At 42.7% G+C, this 18761-nt stretch overlaps 1 protein-coding gene across 3 annotated transcripts in view; it reads right to left on the minus strand.

The window, feature by feature from the left end:
• Nucleotides 1–18330, minus strand: part of DSP (desmoplakin) — a 41180-nt gene extending 22850 nt beyond the window's left edge. For all 3 annotated transcript variants that reach the window (XM_019745418.2, XM_074335259.1, XM_019745417.2), the window contains exons 1-4: nucleotides 17555–18330; nucleotides 5645–5747; nucleotides 3588–3736; nucleotides 2633–2807 (exon numbers count right to left, since the gene is read on the minus strand). In XM_019745418.2, the coding sequence (XP_019600977.2) occupies nucleotides 2633–2807; nucleotides 3588–3736; nucleotides 5645–5747; nucleotides 17555–17754 (627 nt within the window). In that variant the 5' untranslated portion in view covers nucleotides 17755–18330. The remainder of the gene's footprint in view (nucleotides 1–2632; nucleotides 2808–3587; nucleotides 3737–5644; nucleotides 5748–17554) is intronic.
• Between the last annotated feature and the right edge of the window lie 431 nt (nucleotides 18331–18761).

Consider the following 18761-nt stretch of genomic DNA (forward strand, 5'->3'; position numbering starts at 1 on the left):
GTGCGTGCCCTGGGAAGTCAATGAGATGACCAGGCTCCGGCTCATGCCCCTCATTACCAGCCAGGTGTATAGTATCTGACTGATCCATCAGCAGAAACACAAATCAGGGCAACAACACAAAACCCTGGCATCAGAGATGTGTGACTGCCCACTGATTATACTGCTGGGGACAGCACTCCCTTATCAGCTGGGGCCCTGCAGCTCAGTCTCCTGGGAGTGAGAGCAAGAATGCAAGCTATGCTTAGGGGGAAAAGGGGTAAGACAAAAGGGGCCTGAGAGAATCCCAGAGACAACCAGCAGTAAGTGATAAAACTGCACAGTTCTTTTGAAACCATAGGGGATACCTATTCCAAAAAGCATCATTCATCAGCTGCATCTGTTAGAAAATGCTCCCACCACCACAAAGGAAAACTGAGTCCGTATAGTAATGCCATTTTCCAAAATTTAAAAATGTTGAGCCCTTGCTACAAAGAAATTCTTACAAAGCTACACCCAGCATGAACACAGAAAGTGACAAATTCTAAGCTGATGTTTTACATAACTGTCATACTAAAAAGAAATTAGGGATATGACGTCTCATAATTTGGTTCAAAGGTTGTTTCACCTAACATTGCTGACCCTTAACATGTAGTTCAAGCCCCACCACACCTTCCTTGGACCTCTCCATTCCACAGGAACTGGAGTGCCACCCCTCCCCCACTCCTACCTGAGCAGGATTTTATTACAGCTCAAACACAGCATTTAATCCCACTCTGCTCTGGAGAGAAATTTGGCATTTGGGTGTACATATCTTGTTTTCTTCCATAATATTCATTTTCAGGGCCCTGGAACATAATTTTTGAACCCTCATTTTTTGGTCATGGTGCCAATACATATAAATGCTCAAGAAATGTGTGTTCAGAGATTAGAAGGGAATTTTGCAATGTATACAAATGTCAAATCACCATGTTGTACACCTGAAACTGATATGACATTCTATGTCAATTGTACCTCAATTTTTAAAAGATTAGAAGGGAATTTGAAAACAGCAAATAAGTTTTTGCATTTAGGTTTCTGGGATTATAACTGTGGGGACAGAGCCCTAGAGAGCAATTTCCTGGCTCTCAACCTCACACGGAAAGGTGCTGGGTCGGGTAGTAGATGGCCATCAGCTGTAACTAGTTGGCCATCAGCTGTAACCAACTGGCCATTAGCCACTAATACAACTGCTGTGGCTATGCTAGGAGGTTGGTTGGTTGGCAGAGAAGCAAGCGGCGTATTGCAGCCAGCAAGTGAGGTTAGCAAGCGTGAATGGTGGGTGGATTGCGGATTGTGTGGATCCTACTTCCTGTGTCTTGCCCAGCCGCCAGCGAGACTGGGCTGCAGGAAGAACCCCTGTTGGGGTACTGGCGGATGTTTGTTTTGTGTCTCGACCAGCCACCATCGAGAATATAGTGGTATGACTCCCCTATCTATGGCTCTGTTGTTGTTCCTTTTTGGCCTCACCATGTCCTGTGTTCTTGTGCGTGGAGCAGGACCAGAGACCCCGCATGACAATAACTTACATTGATCCTGTATAAGCCCTAATTTCTGTAATATTATCTAGTCCTTATAATAAGTGGTTTAAAAAGTTAACTGAAGGAATCAATGTTTAGTCCCATAAGCCTCACCACTTAGCAAAGTACGCATACAGAACTTTTTTAGTGGTCAAGAAATTTTACAGCCACTCCTAAATTGGTCCAGAACAAGTAATAACAAAACCAGTATTTCTTACAACCACAACCACATTGCACAACAAACGATCTCTCCACAACTTATCATGCTAACATATCCACCTTCTCAAGAGGAAAATGGTTCATTAGTATCAGGTTTTCATTATAAAATTCCCATCTCCATGATTATGGCATATTTCTACTGCCACCTGTTCATTACAGCACATAATTACTACATAAAACAACAAAACAGTAATTAGCATTGAAAAATACTTTGTAGAAACTCCGGTTCTAGCGAAAGCCTCAGTACATACTCCGGTTGCCATTACTTTACTTCACTCCCACACCAGTGACATAATGATTGCACAACAAGACAGCTGACACTTCAGAAATATAAGGTAAGCAACTAATGAGCCCAAACCAGAATATCCAGTTTTACTGTTTCTAGCTCCTCCAAATTTGTTAACATTTTGAGCCTCCACAACGTGTTTTTTCTTTTTTTAAGCACCTATCAGTAACAGGAGAGGTCAGTTACCACTCAGGACAACAATGGAGGAGTTTTTTAGCACATAAACTCCCACAACAGATTTTCCATTTGTGCACAGTAAGAGGTAAAAAGCCAAAACCTAATTACATTACACCTGTTAAATATTACCTGAGTGATAAAGTATGACTACTAAGCAATGAGGCTGATTCTGTAAGCCACACAAGCAGGGGAGAAAAACTGTCAAGTTTCATTCATTTCAAAACAGAAGCCCACTTTCAAATTACATATGAGAAAAATTCCAAAATCAGCATGTTTTTTGCTGCCAGCTGAGGTCCAGAACACTTTTTATGGCCTGACCACTGAGGCTGGCCCTGCCCCATTCCACACCTCTGGCCTACACAGACTTGGAAGGTTTGAGAACCAGCCCTCATCCCTCTGAAAGCCGCTCACTTACCCTCTGCTGCCTCATCCACCCCAGACATTCACTGGTGAGGCGCTTGGTGAATTCATCCCAGCCAGAGCCACTCTGACAGGTGTACCCTCCACCACCCTTGGAGCTTGCCCTTCGGACTCGAGGGACACTGATGGCTTTATACAGGGCTCGCATTTGCTCCTGGAGCTGAAGCAGTCTGAAAGGGAAGGAAAACCATTATACCATGGCAGGAAAACAGCCTATGAAAACATGTGCTGGGCAGATGTCCCCTTTTCTGAGTCTCCTTTGTCTCAGTAGAGAGGTCACAAATGCTTTCTTTGAAGATTTTTCTTTACCACATGATCTGAATCTTGATCACACACAAAAACTTAAATATTATGATGTTTCAGTCTTTGAGCATCATATTATTTAAGTTTTTGTATGTGAAAAATTTACAAGTGTCATTGGCTTTGTCTAACCTGGGAGCAGCTTTCACTTTCTCATGAGTTTCAGTCACCCTAGGAATTTTGAGATCAAAATTCCGGGTACCTTGAGAGCAAAATCAGACTACACACCTCTGCTTTACACTGCATTTTCAACTCTAAGAGTCATTTTTTTTTTTTTTCCATTAAACCTGAGCTTGACTTGACATTAGATTCTTAAATGTCAAATGCTGTGCCAAAGGCCTTTGCTATTCCTCTCAAGGGAGGTACAGTTAACAACTCATAACAAACTCAGCTCTTCAAAATAAGCACACTCTTTTGAGCATGTCTGTTCAGTTCTTCCTACAGCAGCTTTGTGATTCCACAAAAGATGAAGTCAAGTTTTAGTCAATTTGTATTAGAGATACAGAAAGCTGTGGAATACCAAGTAAGCGAGACTTTCCCTGGGAATATCTGCCTCCTCCAAGGGAAGACTTGAGTCGTGGGACTGAGTGTAACCGGGTGTACGACATTCTTCATGAGGCCTGCCTGCATTCGTGCTCCCTGGGCAATACCTTTTCTGATAAGCATCGCAGGGCTGGCCCATCTGTCGCATCTCTCTGATCAAGCTATCAGTAATTTCCATCTGGTCATTGGCCTGAGCAAAATACTCGTCCAGTTCTCTGCTCCGAACTATCTGCATCCCATCTCCATATTTCAGTTCCTAAAAGAAAGAATTCACATGAAGGAAACACAGAATACTGTACTGGGGGAAAAAGCTTCATGTGTGTCAATGGAAGCAAAAGCTTCTGCTGTAAACTTACATATTACACTCTTCCATTTTGCAAAAATATTGCTAACTGAAAATTATCTTATTAATTTGAGAAAGGGGGCAAATCTAGGGAGATTCATGAACCAAAATTTGTGGACTATATTTTAAATTTTCACCAGGCTTTTAAAAGCATTTTTACAGAATGCTGATCTTTCCCTTTCTTTACTATTAAATGCCTATCTTTCATGTTTACACAGAACTCTCATCTAATGGGAATTCCATTAAGGTAAGAACGCTGTACAGTTATGCTGGATAAGGTCTTTTACACACAAACTGAGCTTTTCCTGAATCTTATGAGAAAAGGACTTTTCAGTTCTTCAACAAAAAGCTGTCTAATTCATTGTATTGGACCAAATGATTTCCTGTTTTTGATGATACACTACAGTTACGTGAGATGTCACTTTTGGAGTAAGCTGGGTCATGAGTACGCGAGGCTGCTCTGTACTGTTTTTATAACTGCTTGTGAGTCTACAATTATTTCAAAATAAAGTTGTTTTTCTTTTTAAAAAAAAGAAAAGAAAGCTTCCTCTGTTTACATACAAAAGGCTGCTGCTTCAGTGCCATATATGAGCTTTCTCTAGAATTTTACAATTGCTTTCATTCGGCTTGGGCCAAGTGAGCCTGACATGATTGCACTGCAACGAGCAGAAGTGAAAATAAACTGAGAACATGACTCCATGTACATTTGTGGAGCTACGTGTAGAACGGGTCCACAGCCACTGCCCACTGCCCGGGACTGGTGTGCCTGTGCTCAGTGGAAGGTCCCCGGTGCCCCTGTTCTGCTTTCCGTAAAGGGATCCCAGGCCTGCGATGAACACAGAGGAGGGCGTTTCACGTCAGACTTGAAACAACCACAACTACAACCAAGCTGGTCTGCCGAGCCCCCAAATCTTCTTCCATGGATTATAGTGAAGTTATGTTTTAAGCTGGATGAAGTAAACCAGAACTAGAACCCACACAACATCTAAAATTAAGAAATTAGAATATGAACATATTCTCCAAACAGAACACATAAATTCTCTTGATTAAAATCCCTCTTTCTATATAACAGGGGGACTTTGTGATGCGCCAGATTCCAGATTTAACCCCTGCATTAAGTCAGCATCAAGGACAGAAGCACTCAAGTCCCTTGCTGAAGAGATACAATCGGCGAAGGGATAAAAAAGGTGGCCATGGCCCCACCAGTCTCGAGTCTGCTTTTAGCAAACTCAGAGCAAATGTGAACATGCTACAGTGTTTTCAAATAAAAATCTTCCACCGAAAATATCATGGAACCGATGATTTCTAAATCGGTTTCAATGAGATCCTAATCTATCTCATTCATATCAAGAAAGTTTCCTCAACTTTCAATTGCTTATTTTTCTGTATCTTTTGTTTCTCAAATATGTTCTCCTAAAATAAAAAAAAAAAAAAGAAACTTATTGAATGAGTGGCGTACATTACAATCCAGTGACATAAACATGTCAGGTAACATTTCTAGGGACAGAAAGTATTACAAAATTAATGACAACAGCTTGTTACAATTCCAAAAGGGTGGCAATCTACAGTATAAACATTTGTTGGGAAAAAAACAAAAAACACTGTGTGAAAACTGGTTCCCATTGTTAAACCAACATTGCAAGTAGGTTAAGAAGATACACATTCCTCTCCAGTCTGTTTTGAAAAAGATAACCTCCAAACACTAAGAGGGCAATGAAGGAAGGCAGTGACTAAGGACGCACAGGTGAGGGCGATGAGAGTCTAAGCAAACCCGGAACAAAATTGGTGTGGCTGATACCTGAGGAGAACAAGAGGGCTTACCGGCTGCACAATCAGCTCTGCCCGCATCAAACAATCGGAGCAGTTCTGCAGAAGTTCCTGGATGGTGTTCTGGTTCTGGTGTCTGGACACTGTTCCGGTTTGACTGATGAGGCAAACACAAAGAAAGCAGACGTGTGACTTTCTTTTTTCAATTCTGAAATAATTTCAAACTTCCAGAAAAGTTGCCAAAATGAGACAAACCGTCCTATAGATGCTTTGCCCACATTCCCCAATCGTTAACATTTGCCGAGTTTCCTTTATCCCCCTCTGTGTGTGTATGTGTGTTTACATACGTTATATATGCATTTTTTCTGAACTATTTGGAAATAATCATGCCCCTTTACCGCAAAATATTTCAGCATATAGTTCCTAAAAATAAAGACATGCAATTATATAATCACAGTAGAATTCTAAAAATCAGGACATTTAAAATGAATAGAATACTATTTTCCACTCTGCAAAGTGGAATTTTTCAAATTTTACTAATTAGCGCAATAATGACCTTCACAGCGAGTTTTCTTTCCAGGTCCAAGATCCAATCCAGAAATACTCTTTTGAGTTGTAAAAACATGTTTCTAGCAGCTTATCTATCACCCTTCCTGCTTCATCCCACCAGGGTCCATAATGCCCAGCCCTCAACACCCCAAGTCCTTGGGGGATCAAATGGGGAGCATTAAGGTGTACTGGCAAGTCTGGCTGAAGAAACAATTGGAGGCAAGAGAAAACCTTATTCAACAAAAATATTCTCTGCAATCACAGTAAAACACAATAATGGTAAAGAAATAATAGTGTGGGGCGGCCGGATGTAGCCTGCGCTCTGAACAACAGGGTTGCCGGTTCGATTCCCACATGGGCCAGTGAGCTGTGTGCCCTCCACAATTAGATTGAAGACAATGAGCTACCACTGAGCTTCCAGAGGGGCAGCAGGATGGCTCAGTTGGTTAGAGCGTGGGCTGTCAACAACAAGGTTGCCAGTTCAATTCCCGCATGGGATGGTGGGCTGTGCCTCCTACAACTAAAGATTGAAAACGGCAACTGGACTTGGAGCTAAGCTGCGCCCTCCACAACTAGGTTGAAAGAGAAAGACTTGAAGCTGATGAGCCCTGGAGAAACACTGTTCCCCAATATTCCCCAATAAAATTTATTTAAAAAAAAGAAAAGAAAGAAAGAAAAGAGATAGAGAGAGAGAGAGAGAGAGAGAGAAAGAAAGAGAGGTATGAAGAAAGTGATAGGAAATGTGTACATCTTGAATGCAAAACAAGCCACTTTTCCTTTCAAGATGGTCCTAGAATATTTTTCTCCACAATGATGCTCAGCCACATGTCCATTTCAAATGAAGCACTTTTATGGAGGACACATGGCAGAAACCTTAAAACAACAGCAGTGTTTAAGAATAAAGTTAAAGATATTCCATATTTTAAAGAGACTACAGGAATTTAACTTGCTCCAGATATAAGAGCAAGGTATAATAAAAGTCTTACTTTTTATTTTACCAAGCGATTAAGAGCAATTTAAAGCATATTTTTAAAAAATAAATAAAGCATATTAAATTATTGCTTAATGTCCTGGAAAAGGCCTCACGAATGTGCTACAAGAAGCCTGAGTTCTTCACAGGACCTCAGAGCCGTCCAGTCCTTGGGGGGATGGGGGGGCCTGCAGATAAAACTTTCTCTTATATGTATATATGTCTATGTGGGGGATGGTTGTGTTTGTACATGTTTTAAAGAATTTCACTGGGGTTTGTGTGTGTGTGTGTGTGTGTGTGTGTGTGTGTTTTGAAAAAAAAAGTTTGAAAAACACAGGCTGTACACAGATGGAGTAAAGGCATAAGAATGTGGGAACCTGCTCCCACTGTGCCTGATTCTGCGTCATTTCACTCGGGGAGGACACTGACTTTCTCTCTCTGCCACCTATTTACAGTCCCTCCTTGCAAGCAAGGCTCCCCAACAAGCCAGCACTAGCTGAACCTATGTGGGTGAGGAACCAAGCTTTCCCTGGGAACCACTCCCAGATGATGACATGCCTCCCCCAGGCAGGCCTGGGCAACGGGCCCGCCTGAACTGCCCACCTATCAAAACCAGGACACCCCACACCCCATGAATGCAGTCTCTTTCTTCCACTGGAACTATACAGGAAACCTGGCACAACCCCGAAGTGCTGAGATATAAACAGGACTACATTTGTTGTCCAAACTTGTACAAAATTCCACTTGACTTAGAATCAGAACACTTTCCAAAATGTACCTATTATAAAATAGAGGAAAGAAATTCAAGAGACAAAGGAAAAAATTCAGAAATACCTCATTTAGAACCCTAGGATGGAGAAAGAATTAGGAAGGTCCTGTGTAATTTATTTGTTTTCTTTTATTGAAGGGGGATGAGAGTACCTTTCTTCTGAAACATTTAGTAATTCTGTTGAGCAGTTTGGTTCAGAGAGTAATTCCTGTGAAGAAAGCCAGTCCCTAGGACATATGAAAATGTTATCTCTTAGCACAATGGAAAGTCAGAGTTTCTTAAATTACTTATAACGTGTGCTACTGTAAAAAACCCACAAACTGAGCTATTGGACAAAGGCAGAGAGGGGCAATTGGGTGAGTGGTATATGAGAGCTCTCCAGTATCTTTGCAACTTTTCTATAAATGCAAACTATTCCAAAATAAAAATGTATTTTAAAACTATTCCAAAATAAAAATGTATTTTAAAAAACAACAAAACAGGAAGGCCAAACTCAGTTGTGAATGAATGTACCAAAATGAACATACAAGTCTTTTTCAAGTGAGTTTATGACGAAAGTCATTTGACAAAACATAAAACTCACCAGCTTCTTTTAACCCAACTACTGAAGTAGTTAGTTGCAGGACACTTAGAAATTAACTATATCCAGGAAAAAGAAAGGTGAGGCCATTAAATGTTGCCTTAAAATCGTGGACTTTCAACATTATTTTGGTTTCTCTTTACTTCTAGAGACAGCAGCTGATATCTCTATAAAAATAAGTCATCGTATCTGCTTCCCCTCACCCACATACATCTGAAGTTGAAAAAACAAACAAAAAGAAACAGGGGGCTTCATATGCTAAAAAGAATCATTCATGCTTTCCTACAGGACTCGCATGTTTACCACACATGCCCTTGACATCCACTAAAGCCCTATGTGTTTCGCTTGACATTTTAGTAAAACAATTAATAAATATGGGAAAGAGGAATGCAGAAAAATCTAATTTCTAAAGTGTTAGAACAATGTAATGAAGAATCTTTGGTATTACTACTTGTCTATGGAAAGTATGATCTGATTAACCAAATTTCATCTTGTCCATAACTTTTCAAGACTGTATCTAGTCCCTAAGTGAGATCTACCTCTCCTGTTTTTCTTTCATCTGTAAGAATCTCACTTCAGTCTGAAGTGTGGCTAAGGACATCATTTGGGACCAGACCTCAGTGAGAAAGGGAAGCTTTTGAATAGCCCAGTCCATCAAAGAGAGATGGAAGAAGGCAGACTCAGGCCCCGGAGATTTAACACTGAGGCAGAGAATCCACCTTCACCTTTCAGGTTGCTGCCTTAGCCCAGTGAAGAATCCACACACAGACAGCTGGCAATACTCAAATCAAGGAGGACAGGGAGGTGGAAAGAATTTGGACCCATTGGGTCAGTCCAGCATCAGACACTCCACACTGTGAAACTGGATTCTTCAGCATGAGAGCCAGGAGAGCTTGCTTCAGGGAACACACACATTTTTTTAAAGTTGTGTGTCACTCAAAACTTTTTAGTCAAATCCTATTTTTTATTGACCACATAATTTTATATCTTTTTTTTAATCCCAGAAAATTTCTAGACCTCAGTTTCCCATCTGTTGGGCTCTAGATGGTAACTAAGATTTCTCTAGCTCACTCTTTCTGTAATTCTCTTTTATGAAACCACCAAACTCACTCCTCCAATGGAAAATAATACATAGGTCTGTTACATCTAATGGTAATCAAGTTTCTTCTTCAATTGATATAGTGCACTTTGGGAAAATGCAAAATTCTACCATATATGAAAAAATAATTTTTAAATAAATTGACTTATTTAACAAATATACAAGGATTTTTAAAATACCTATCATCAAAGAATTTTCAATACTGGTACATGTAGATGTTAGGGGTGCAGAGATTTAAAACCATGTTAGAAATTGAACTAACAAGCTCAAAGTTCAATTTTTAAATTCCATTTCATGGAAGATGAAAGATGTCATGTTAAAAAAAACAAAAAAACAAAAACGCATTTGGGTCAAACCAATCAAAAAAATATCGACTAAACTAAAATTAATAGCTGTCCTTGAAAAAACAACATTTTTTCTTAAGTGTTTAAATTTTCTGAAATTCTGTTTTATCTTCAAACTCACAAAGACAAATGATTCATACTACAAAGAACTGCCTGCATAAACATTTTTTTTTAAGTTCACTCTAAAACTTGTTCAAACAAGTATTGGTTCCAACAGTTTGTCTAAAGATCCCTTTATCAATGGCTAAAAGGAAAACATGTTCTGGATTTTAATCCAAGGATGGAGCACATGAACGTGTGAACAATATTACAGAGCTTTCTATGTTTTATCTTACTATCTTTAAATAATACTCTTTTCTTAAAAAAATGACTCCAAAATTAGCTGTCCTAAGGTATTAGTTTAACATGTGTTGCCAAGGGGGAAAAATTATTTTGAAGAAAGCCATGCAGTATTACGAGAAAAAACTATTTTTTAATAATAATACTCTCCTTGTTTCATAAAATTTTATAATAATCTATTCTGTATATTAGACACTTGGCCCATGTCACCTAGCTGTATTTCTTTTGTCTATATGCTTTTCCTACTGGAGTCCTTCTTTCCTTCTTTCTTTCCCTTCCTCCATCTCTTTCTCTCTCTTTCCCCCTCCATGCCCCCTTCTCCCTCAGAAAAGCTCAATAAATATTTGTTGGAAGTATAATTATGTAATGCATTAATATTGATCTCAAGACCAATTTGCTTAGCTCTTTATAATTTTCACATGTACTATTTTGTTTGAGTTTCTTTAAAGACTCTTAAGTAAAAAGGAAAAAAAAACATAACATTTGTAAAAAATATTTTTACTTCTTAATTTAAGGACAATACCCTACATTCAAGACTCACTAAACACTCTACCATCCTTCAGAAGTTACAGAGCAAATGCTGCCTCCTGTATTGAATTTTCCTGCGCACACTCTGCCCTCATTCCACACTAGTTATTTACGCACCTGTCTCCTCCACTCCTGGAGAGCAAAGTCCCACACCTTAGTCATCTTGGACTCCTACACGCACCTAACAACACAGAAGGTACTGGTGCATGTTTGTTTGGTTTAGCACAAGAGGAGTAAAAGTTAAATAAAAGGCTGGGATGAGAATATTACCACCCATCTCATTACCCTCATTTCCAAAGCTCAGTCAGACAGTGCATCTATCTCCCCCCACCCCTCCATCCTCACGCCAACAGTGGACAAAAAAGGTGTTTTTTTCCTATAAATTTTATAAAGAGGGCCTCCTCTGATCCTTCATTTTGTCCTCACCTAGGGGCTTTGGAAGCAGTACTCTAGTAAAAGTTCCACCTCCATTCCATGTTTATTATTCTCTCAGTTCCTGGTGGATTGGGGGACAGGGTAAACTGATCACATCATTAACTTCAAAAAGACTTTGAAGCCAGGCAAACTTGGAGTCCACTCCCTGCTCAGCCACTTCCGTGTGTGTGACACTGAGCAAGTGAGGTTCCCGCGCCTGGAGTTTCAGCATCTGCAACATGGAGGCACAACCCTCTCCTGGGGTTGGCGTGATGCTTAGTGGAGCCACTAATGCTGCAAAGCCCAGCAGAATCTAAGTCCCCAGGCAAGACAGCTCTTACATGGTGGCTGCTGCTCAGATTGCACTTTCTACTTTGTGATTTTTTTTTGCCTCAGTTCATAATTTTAAGCAAATTAGGGAGGTGGGATGAGAAGCAAAAAAAAAGAAAAAAAGGAAGAAGAAGAAATGGAGGATTAGGTATAAGGGTGAGACATTGCAGAGGTTCCTAAAATTACCTACAAGGCCTGAAAATAAGAGTTTGAGATAATTCAAAGAAAGTGATACATCAGTTTAACAGCATGAAGGAAACTTATCGAAGTGGTAAGAAAATTCAGAAACCGATGTATTCCTCTCCTTTATTAGGCGGGGATGACATATGAATATTAGAAATTCAACGTCAAAATAAGGGTTTCTATTTTGAATTACTTCTCTGTGTGAAAACTTACATTCATTCTGAAGCCTAAAAAAATCATTTACAAGTTATCTGATTATCCATCAACAAGCCAAGTCCTTTTTCATATTTTTCAGGTGCCAGATGAAGCAAGGGATGTTATGTGCGCGTGTCAAAATTTTTAATTCCAAACAAAAACTTAGACCTATTTGCTGTAGCCTCTTATTAACGTGTCATCATTTTCATGAAATAGATTTCACATTCATGATGCCTTTGAAGGTCCTGGACCCTTCCAGCCCAAGGTGTTGGTGGTAAAGTATAAGTTATGGGCCTGCACTTTACAGGACATTGCCACAGATGAGTGGCTCACTGAGTCTTGGGGTCTGTGGGCGGTGGCTTCAATATCAGAACCACGCCTGACCATTTTCCCATAAGTGCAAGAGGGAGAAAGAGAAAGACAAAGGGTGGGGCAGTGCTCCAAGTACCGGTGCCTCCAGACTAAAGAAGCACTCCTAGAACCTCCTCTTCTGGAAAGACTGGTTAGCAAAGAACTGAGTTAGCCTTCCCCAGTCACACCCAAGCCCTCCTTCACTCCACCCTAAGAAGTCAGCATTGAGGCATCAGGGGCATCAGCAGTTTTTCTTCTTTCCCAAGATATTTCAATCACCTGAACAACAATGAAATGATGCCTATATTTAGAGAAAAAATTAACTACTGTGGAAAGCTGTTTTGTAGATGTGACCAACTAGCTGGCTTAGTGCAGCAGCATCTTGTGTTTTTTCCCTAAGCAGATGGAAACTCTACAGGAATACGAATAAAAGAACACAATGGTCATGAAATAAATATTTCACAGAAATGGAACAGATTAAAAAGAAGTAACAGCTCACATTAGATAGAAGAGTTTACAAGTAGAAACCAAGATGAATTCTAATAACTTTTATTTGATCTTTTCTTGAGTCATTGTGGTACACTGAATTCAAATGTAGCTCAACCACTAACTAGCTGTGTGACCAAGGCCAAGTGTAACTACCTCAGTGTTCCCTTCTCTAAAGTGGGAAGTCTGTCCTGAGGCTTGAGATAAATACATAATATACCTGGCACATCATAGGTGTTTGCCAGGTGATGGTAACTATTTTAACCACCGATCTTTTTGTAAAATATGTAACTTACTCAACCTTAATAACCATGTAAATGTTATCTGCCTCATAGCAAGCTGAACTGAATCTTACTTTGCAATCGTTTCCTAGAAAAATGTTTAGGAAATCCATTCTATGAGTCACCCAACTCTTAGCCTGTTTTCTCAGACTCTCCCTCGCCTCTCACATCAAATTCTTATCTGAAGCAGCCACTCCACCTATCAATAAATGTCTACTTTCCTGTCCCACTGCCTCCGACCTTGATCAGACGTTCATCACCTCCCTCTTTGCACTAGTATAATTGCTTCCTTAAGTTGCGTACGGATCACGAGAATCTTCATGAGGGATTTAAACCCCGCCATATACGCAACGTGTTAAGCCAACTCCCTCCTGCAGGCTCTCCCCACTTCATGCCACCCAGCACACTGCAGCCGCAGAAACAGTCCGAAAACTCACTTATGATCGTCTTATTTATTTCCCTGCTCTTTCAATGCAGGAGATTCACCAGCTTCAATGCAAGTCTGGAATGGTCGATCCAAACTCCCCACCATGGACTCAAGGTCTCTCAAGCCCTGGCTCCAACCTATCCTTCCTCCTTAGGTCTTACTGCTTCCCCACACAGAGTGAATGCTCAGAAGGGACACTGCTCTATAGGCCTTGAATTTGCTCCTGGTTTCCCAACTCTCAGGCTTTTCTCATGCTCTTCTCTCCCCCTGGCATGCTCTCTACCTACCCACCTTTACCAGATAAAATAAATACTCCAAAGCCTAATTCAACACCACTTCCTTTATGAAGTCTTACTAGTTAAAGTCTTACTACAGGTGTTATCTTGTCTCCTTTTGAAGCCTCTGAGTCATTTATACCCCTTCTGTCCATTATCCTTTCGTATTCCAGTACTTGTGTACTTATTTTCCTTTAAAGAGCATACAATTCTTTCAAGAAGCCTTTGTATTTTCACCTTTGAAATTCCCAACACCTAACACACAGCAGATGCTCAGTAAACATTTGCTGAAAGAATAAATGAAATTGAGATATGTTTAATGTAAGTACAGGATTGTCCAGTCTGATACACAAAGAACCCTCTCTAAAGGTAGAGGGTGACAGCAGGGCAGAGGGGAGGGACCTTAGGTTCTCCTGCCAACTCAGCCAGGAGTGGACTTAGGGACTTGGGGCAAGTCTTTATCTCCTTGTCTCTAAAGTGGGAAAGTGAGGTTATTTTGTACTCCTTAATATTGCCTCCCACTCCAAAATTCAGTACAAATGGACCTGTTTATTTCATGCCACGATATAGGCTTCTTTTAAAAGGTAATTTAAAACAAACTTAAAACGTATATCACATAGTAATCACATGCATTTTGGTTTTTAAATCATGAGTTCTAGAGAAAAAGTAACAGCATTAAAACCACATATTTCTGAAGCTTAATGGCTACATTCGCTTTTAATCCTCCTACAAAATCCACACTTGGACCAGTGAAAGATTTAATTGTGGGACTTGGTCACTTGGCCACCAAATTTCACTACAGATTTGTAATTTCTTTGAACTACAGGAATAAAACTAGAATAATTCTGCCTTAATTAAAAATAATATAACATCCTATAAAAGAAAAGCCCAAAGTTTATACTTTCAAATATATACCTAGTATGTTATCAAGCACGTAACATTTACAAACTTTAAAATATTAAGTAGAGCACAAGAAGAAATTAAATAAAGTAGATGCAGATTCCATCCAACCTAAAATAAAGATGACACAAAAGCCAGGTCAGGGAAGAAGGAAGAATTAGTAGAAGTTAATATAATACTGCCCTAAAAATTGACAAGCGATATTAATTAATGTAAAGGACAAACAGAAGATGTTTTAAAGTCACTTTAAAAGGTAAAATAAGAATTGAGCTCCCTACACATTCAAATTAGTTTATTAAAAAAAGGCTAAATACAAACACTGATTATTTCAAAATCACCATTCTAATTCAGCCAATAAAGTAGCAGTTTTTGAAATAAATGCTTTTAAATCCAACCAGTGTTTTTCATGCTGCTTTTGTGCTTTAAAAACAAAACACCTTTACATATTTAGGAAAACATTTGGTCAGAAAAACACTTATTAAATTTTTAATCATCATTCATTTAGCAGAGGGCAGTCGGGTCAGAGGTGGCATCCTACTTCTACCAAGTGCATGCTGTGAACAAACAAATCCCTCTGCACAAAACCAAAAAGCCACCAGGAGAACATGTATGGGTCTGTGCCCTGTCTGTCTTCCATCAGTCACCAGTATTTTAAAATGCAGAAGTCAGTATTTGCGGGCTATTCTGTATTGTGCTAATTCTTCAGTTCAAAAAGGGTCGGCAGCAGGTGGGCGGGCCAGGCTGGGACAGGCTGGGGTAATTCCATTACCTGATCCGGAAAGAACGACCTCATGCTGACTCAAGACCCCAGCCTGACGCCGCGCTGCCCGGGCAAATCAACATCAATGCGCAGTAAAACACCTTTCTCCACGTTAAGTAATTTTTCATTTGAGTCTGTTTGCCCTTCTCAGCAAGATGTAAAACTTGACAGTTTATAAACAAACAGCTTTTAGGTTGGAAAAACCGAATACAAGAAATGATGCTATACTATGAGAAAACACCGAGACTCTCCAAAATTTTGTTTTAGTGACGAATCCTTTTAAACCACGTATCGTTATGTAGGTCATTAATTAATATATTGATTCATTACAAGTTTCTTCTACAAGAAGCCAAGGGAGTGAAATATTCAACTAACAGTAATGTTTATTGTCAATTTAAAAATAGACTCTAGGATAACAGAAGCATATTTAAAAAACAAACAAAACAAAAAAACCCTTGGCTCATAAAATGCTGAAAAAAAAGAGCTGCGGGAGAATCCTTGCAAACTCTGACTTGGATTTAAATGCGTGGGTATAAAATATGTGCTTTCCAAATACTGGAAGGCTGGGAGGGAAAAGTAAAGTTTCAGATTTAAATGGCTGGCCAAGTTTTAAAACAGACTTGAAAACCAAAGTAAAACTGGAAAGTTTCTCCAGTTTTTTGCTTGGCACATTTTTCCTGGAAACCCCCAGGTGTATTTTGTTCAAAAAACAAAGAGCTCCAAGATTGAGGCAATTCTTTGCTAACTCACAACAAAATAAATTATTAAGATGCTCGGGGAAAATAAATCGCTAAGAAAACAGGTTGCAACTCGAGTAGTCCCGCCTTCAAAACTGCTGGCCCAACAAAACCCCCTGGAGTTTATCCCGGTTGCTCCTCCCCAGCCTGAAGCCACAAGGCAGCGTAAATTGGATTCTGGAACCCAGACGTCTTTTCCAAAAGCCTTCTATGGAAAACGCTGGCGGGGGGGCGGGGGGAAGGTTTGCAGGGGGAGGAGAGGGTGCGAGCTACAATATTCTCACGCCTCACATGGGCATCCCAAGCCCGGCACCAGTGACCCGGTAAATGCAGGTTCATTGTTTTCCTCCACCCACCCAAATGAACCCCTCCATCGGTTTCCTCGATAAAAATCTTCCCAGTGGGCCTCTCTGGGGCACCTTGGCCAGGGCCGGCCTCCAACGTCGCAGGCCCGCACCGGTGGGACGCGGCGCCCTCCGCTCCACAAGCCTCTGCCGACCTCGGCTGCTTAGAGGGCAATTTCCCTGCAAAGCGCTCCGCGACCAAGACCTTGAGGTCGTTCCTCCGGTGCCTTATAAAAAGGAAACAGGGCGCAGGCGCGGGGCCACAGGTGCGCTCGCCTGCGGGGGCTACCGCGCGGCGGACTGACGGGGACAGGTTTCTTCCCGCGGAGCTCCCACTTGGCGCCAGGTGACTGCCCCTGCCGGGAAACTTCGTTTGAATAGCAGGGGAGACCAAGGCGGGGGCCTTCTCGAGACGGGACCCCGCGCCTCCAGCACTCGCAACCTCTATCAAAAAGCCCCTGACTGGCCAAGCAGCCCAGATGCCGCTGCAGACATGGTCTCGGGGTGACCAGGTATTTGGGATGAGCCAGTAGACACAACGGAGCCCCGAGTCCGACCCTGGCCACTGGACAGGCTGGAGCCCCCGCTCCTCTGCTGTTTACTTTTGGTTACAGTCGGATAAGTTGGGTTTTATTGTCGCAGCCCCGCCTGCCTGACCTCCCCACCTGCCGGCCGGTAAAGGGGACACCACCCAGGCGGGCCGTGCAAGGGACAGTCCCGGAAGCAGCCGAGACCCCCGGCGCCCGGCCTGCCCGCCACGTCCTGCCTGGACCCCCGACCCCTCGCTGGGTGGCCCCCTGCCCCGGCTCGCGGGAAGGGACAAAGGCGAGACGTAGTCCCCGCTGGAACACACACCCACACCGCAGCGCAAAGGACGTCAGACCACCTGGGTCATGCCCCAGCGCGAACAGGAAATGCTATCATGACCTCGAGCAAAAAGACATTCCTCCTTCTGGACTAGGGTATCCCCGGGCGTCAGGGAAGGGCTGTCCCGCTTTCCCAACGGGCTGGGGCTGATTCTGCTAGGACAGTGTGGAGAGCCCGCAGCCCCGGCCCCGGAGCCCCGCGCACGCCGCGCGCTCCGGTGCCGCCCCAGTACCCACCAGTAGCCGTCCGAGTTCTGGTCATTGACCGTGTAGCGCCGGGAGTAGTACATCCTGCTGGTGCCTCCGCCGCCGCCGCCTCCGCCGCCGCCGCCGCCGCCGCCGCAAGTCACCTCGTAGCGCAGGTCGGGACCGGACTCAGAGCGGGTCATGCGGCCCAGCGTGTTGATCCGCGGGTGGGAGCCTCCGTTGCAGCTCATGTTGGCGGGCACTCAAAGAGCCACTCAGTACGGAGGCATAAGCGAGGACGCCCGGCTCGGAAAAGGCGGAGTGCTTCAAAGGAAAGGCCAAAACCCGGGAACTGGAGAGGGAAGTGCAGACGAGTCGCGAGGACGCTCCTCTCCACCGGGGCCGTCCAGGCCGCTGCGGGCGCGGCGCGGCGGGCGGAGATCGGGCGACGGCGACGGGCGGGGAGCCGGAGCGGGAGGAAGAGTTGTAGCTCGGAGGGCGGCGAGGGCACAGAGGACCTGGGTCGCGGCTGGGTGTTGGTGTTGGTCGGTAGGGCGCGAGTCTCCTCCCAGCTGGCAGCCGGCGCCGAGCCACACCTGGCCCGTTTCTTCCCAGGGAGGGGTGCGGCCGCCGCGCCTCCCCCGTCCTCCGCGAGTGTCACAGACGCGCTCCCGCCGCCCCTCCCCACCTGAGCCCGCCGGTCCGCGGCTCCGCCCTGCGCCTCCGAGGCCTGAGTAACACAAGGAGGGGAGGGGTCCCTGAGACCCGAACGCCCCGAGCGCGGGGACCGAGGGAAGGACGTACGATTGCACGGGCCGCCACACTCTGAGAACTGGCTGCAGTGGTGGGAAAGCGTGGCCCCTGCTTTTTAGGATTCTATGATCCCCAGGGCGGAAATAAGCTGAAAAGTAAGGGTCATTCAATTGGACAATTACTTCCTAAACAAAACTTTTGCTCATCCCTGGAAACGGTGCCAAGCTTTAACTAGAAACATAATTGAGAGAGTGCTTAGATGAGGTTTTGTTTGGGGACTTTATTTTCTTTGATTCCAGTAATCCAGAAAAATTGTCTCAGAAGCCAGATTTCCGACACGTAAAACTATTTTTACACTGAACCACCACTTTGTGGAGAAGTCTTCACCATAAATAATTAATTTCTTTGGCATGAAGATAAAAAAACTATGCCCCATTTTCCATGGGGTAACATGAAAATATAAACTGCAATTCTTTTTATTTTGCCTGTTTGTGGTCATTTTTAA

This window comes from Rhinolophus sinicus, linkage group LG06 (assembly GCF_036562045.2).
Source record: "Rhinolophus sinicus isolate RSC01 linkage group LG06, ASM3656204v1, whole genome shotgun sequence".
NCBI lineage: Eukaryota > Metazoa > Chordata > Mammalia > Chiroptera > Rhinolophidae > Rhinolophus > Rhinolophus sinicus.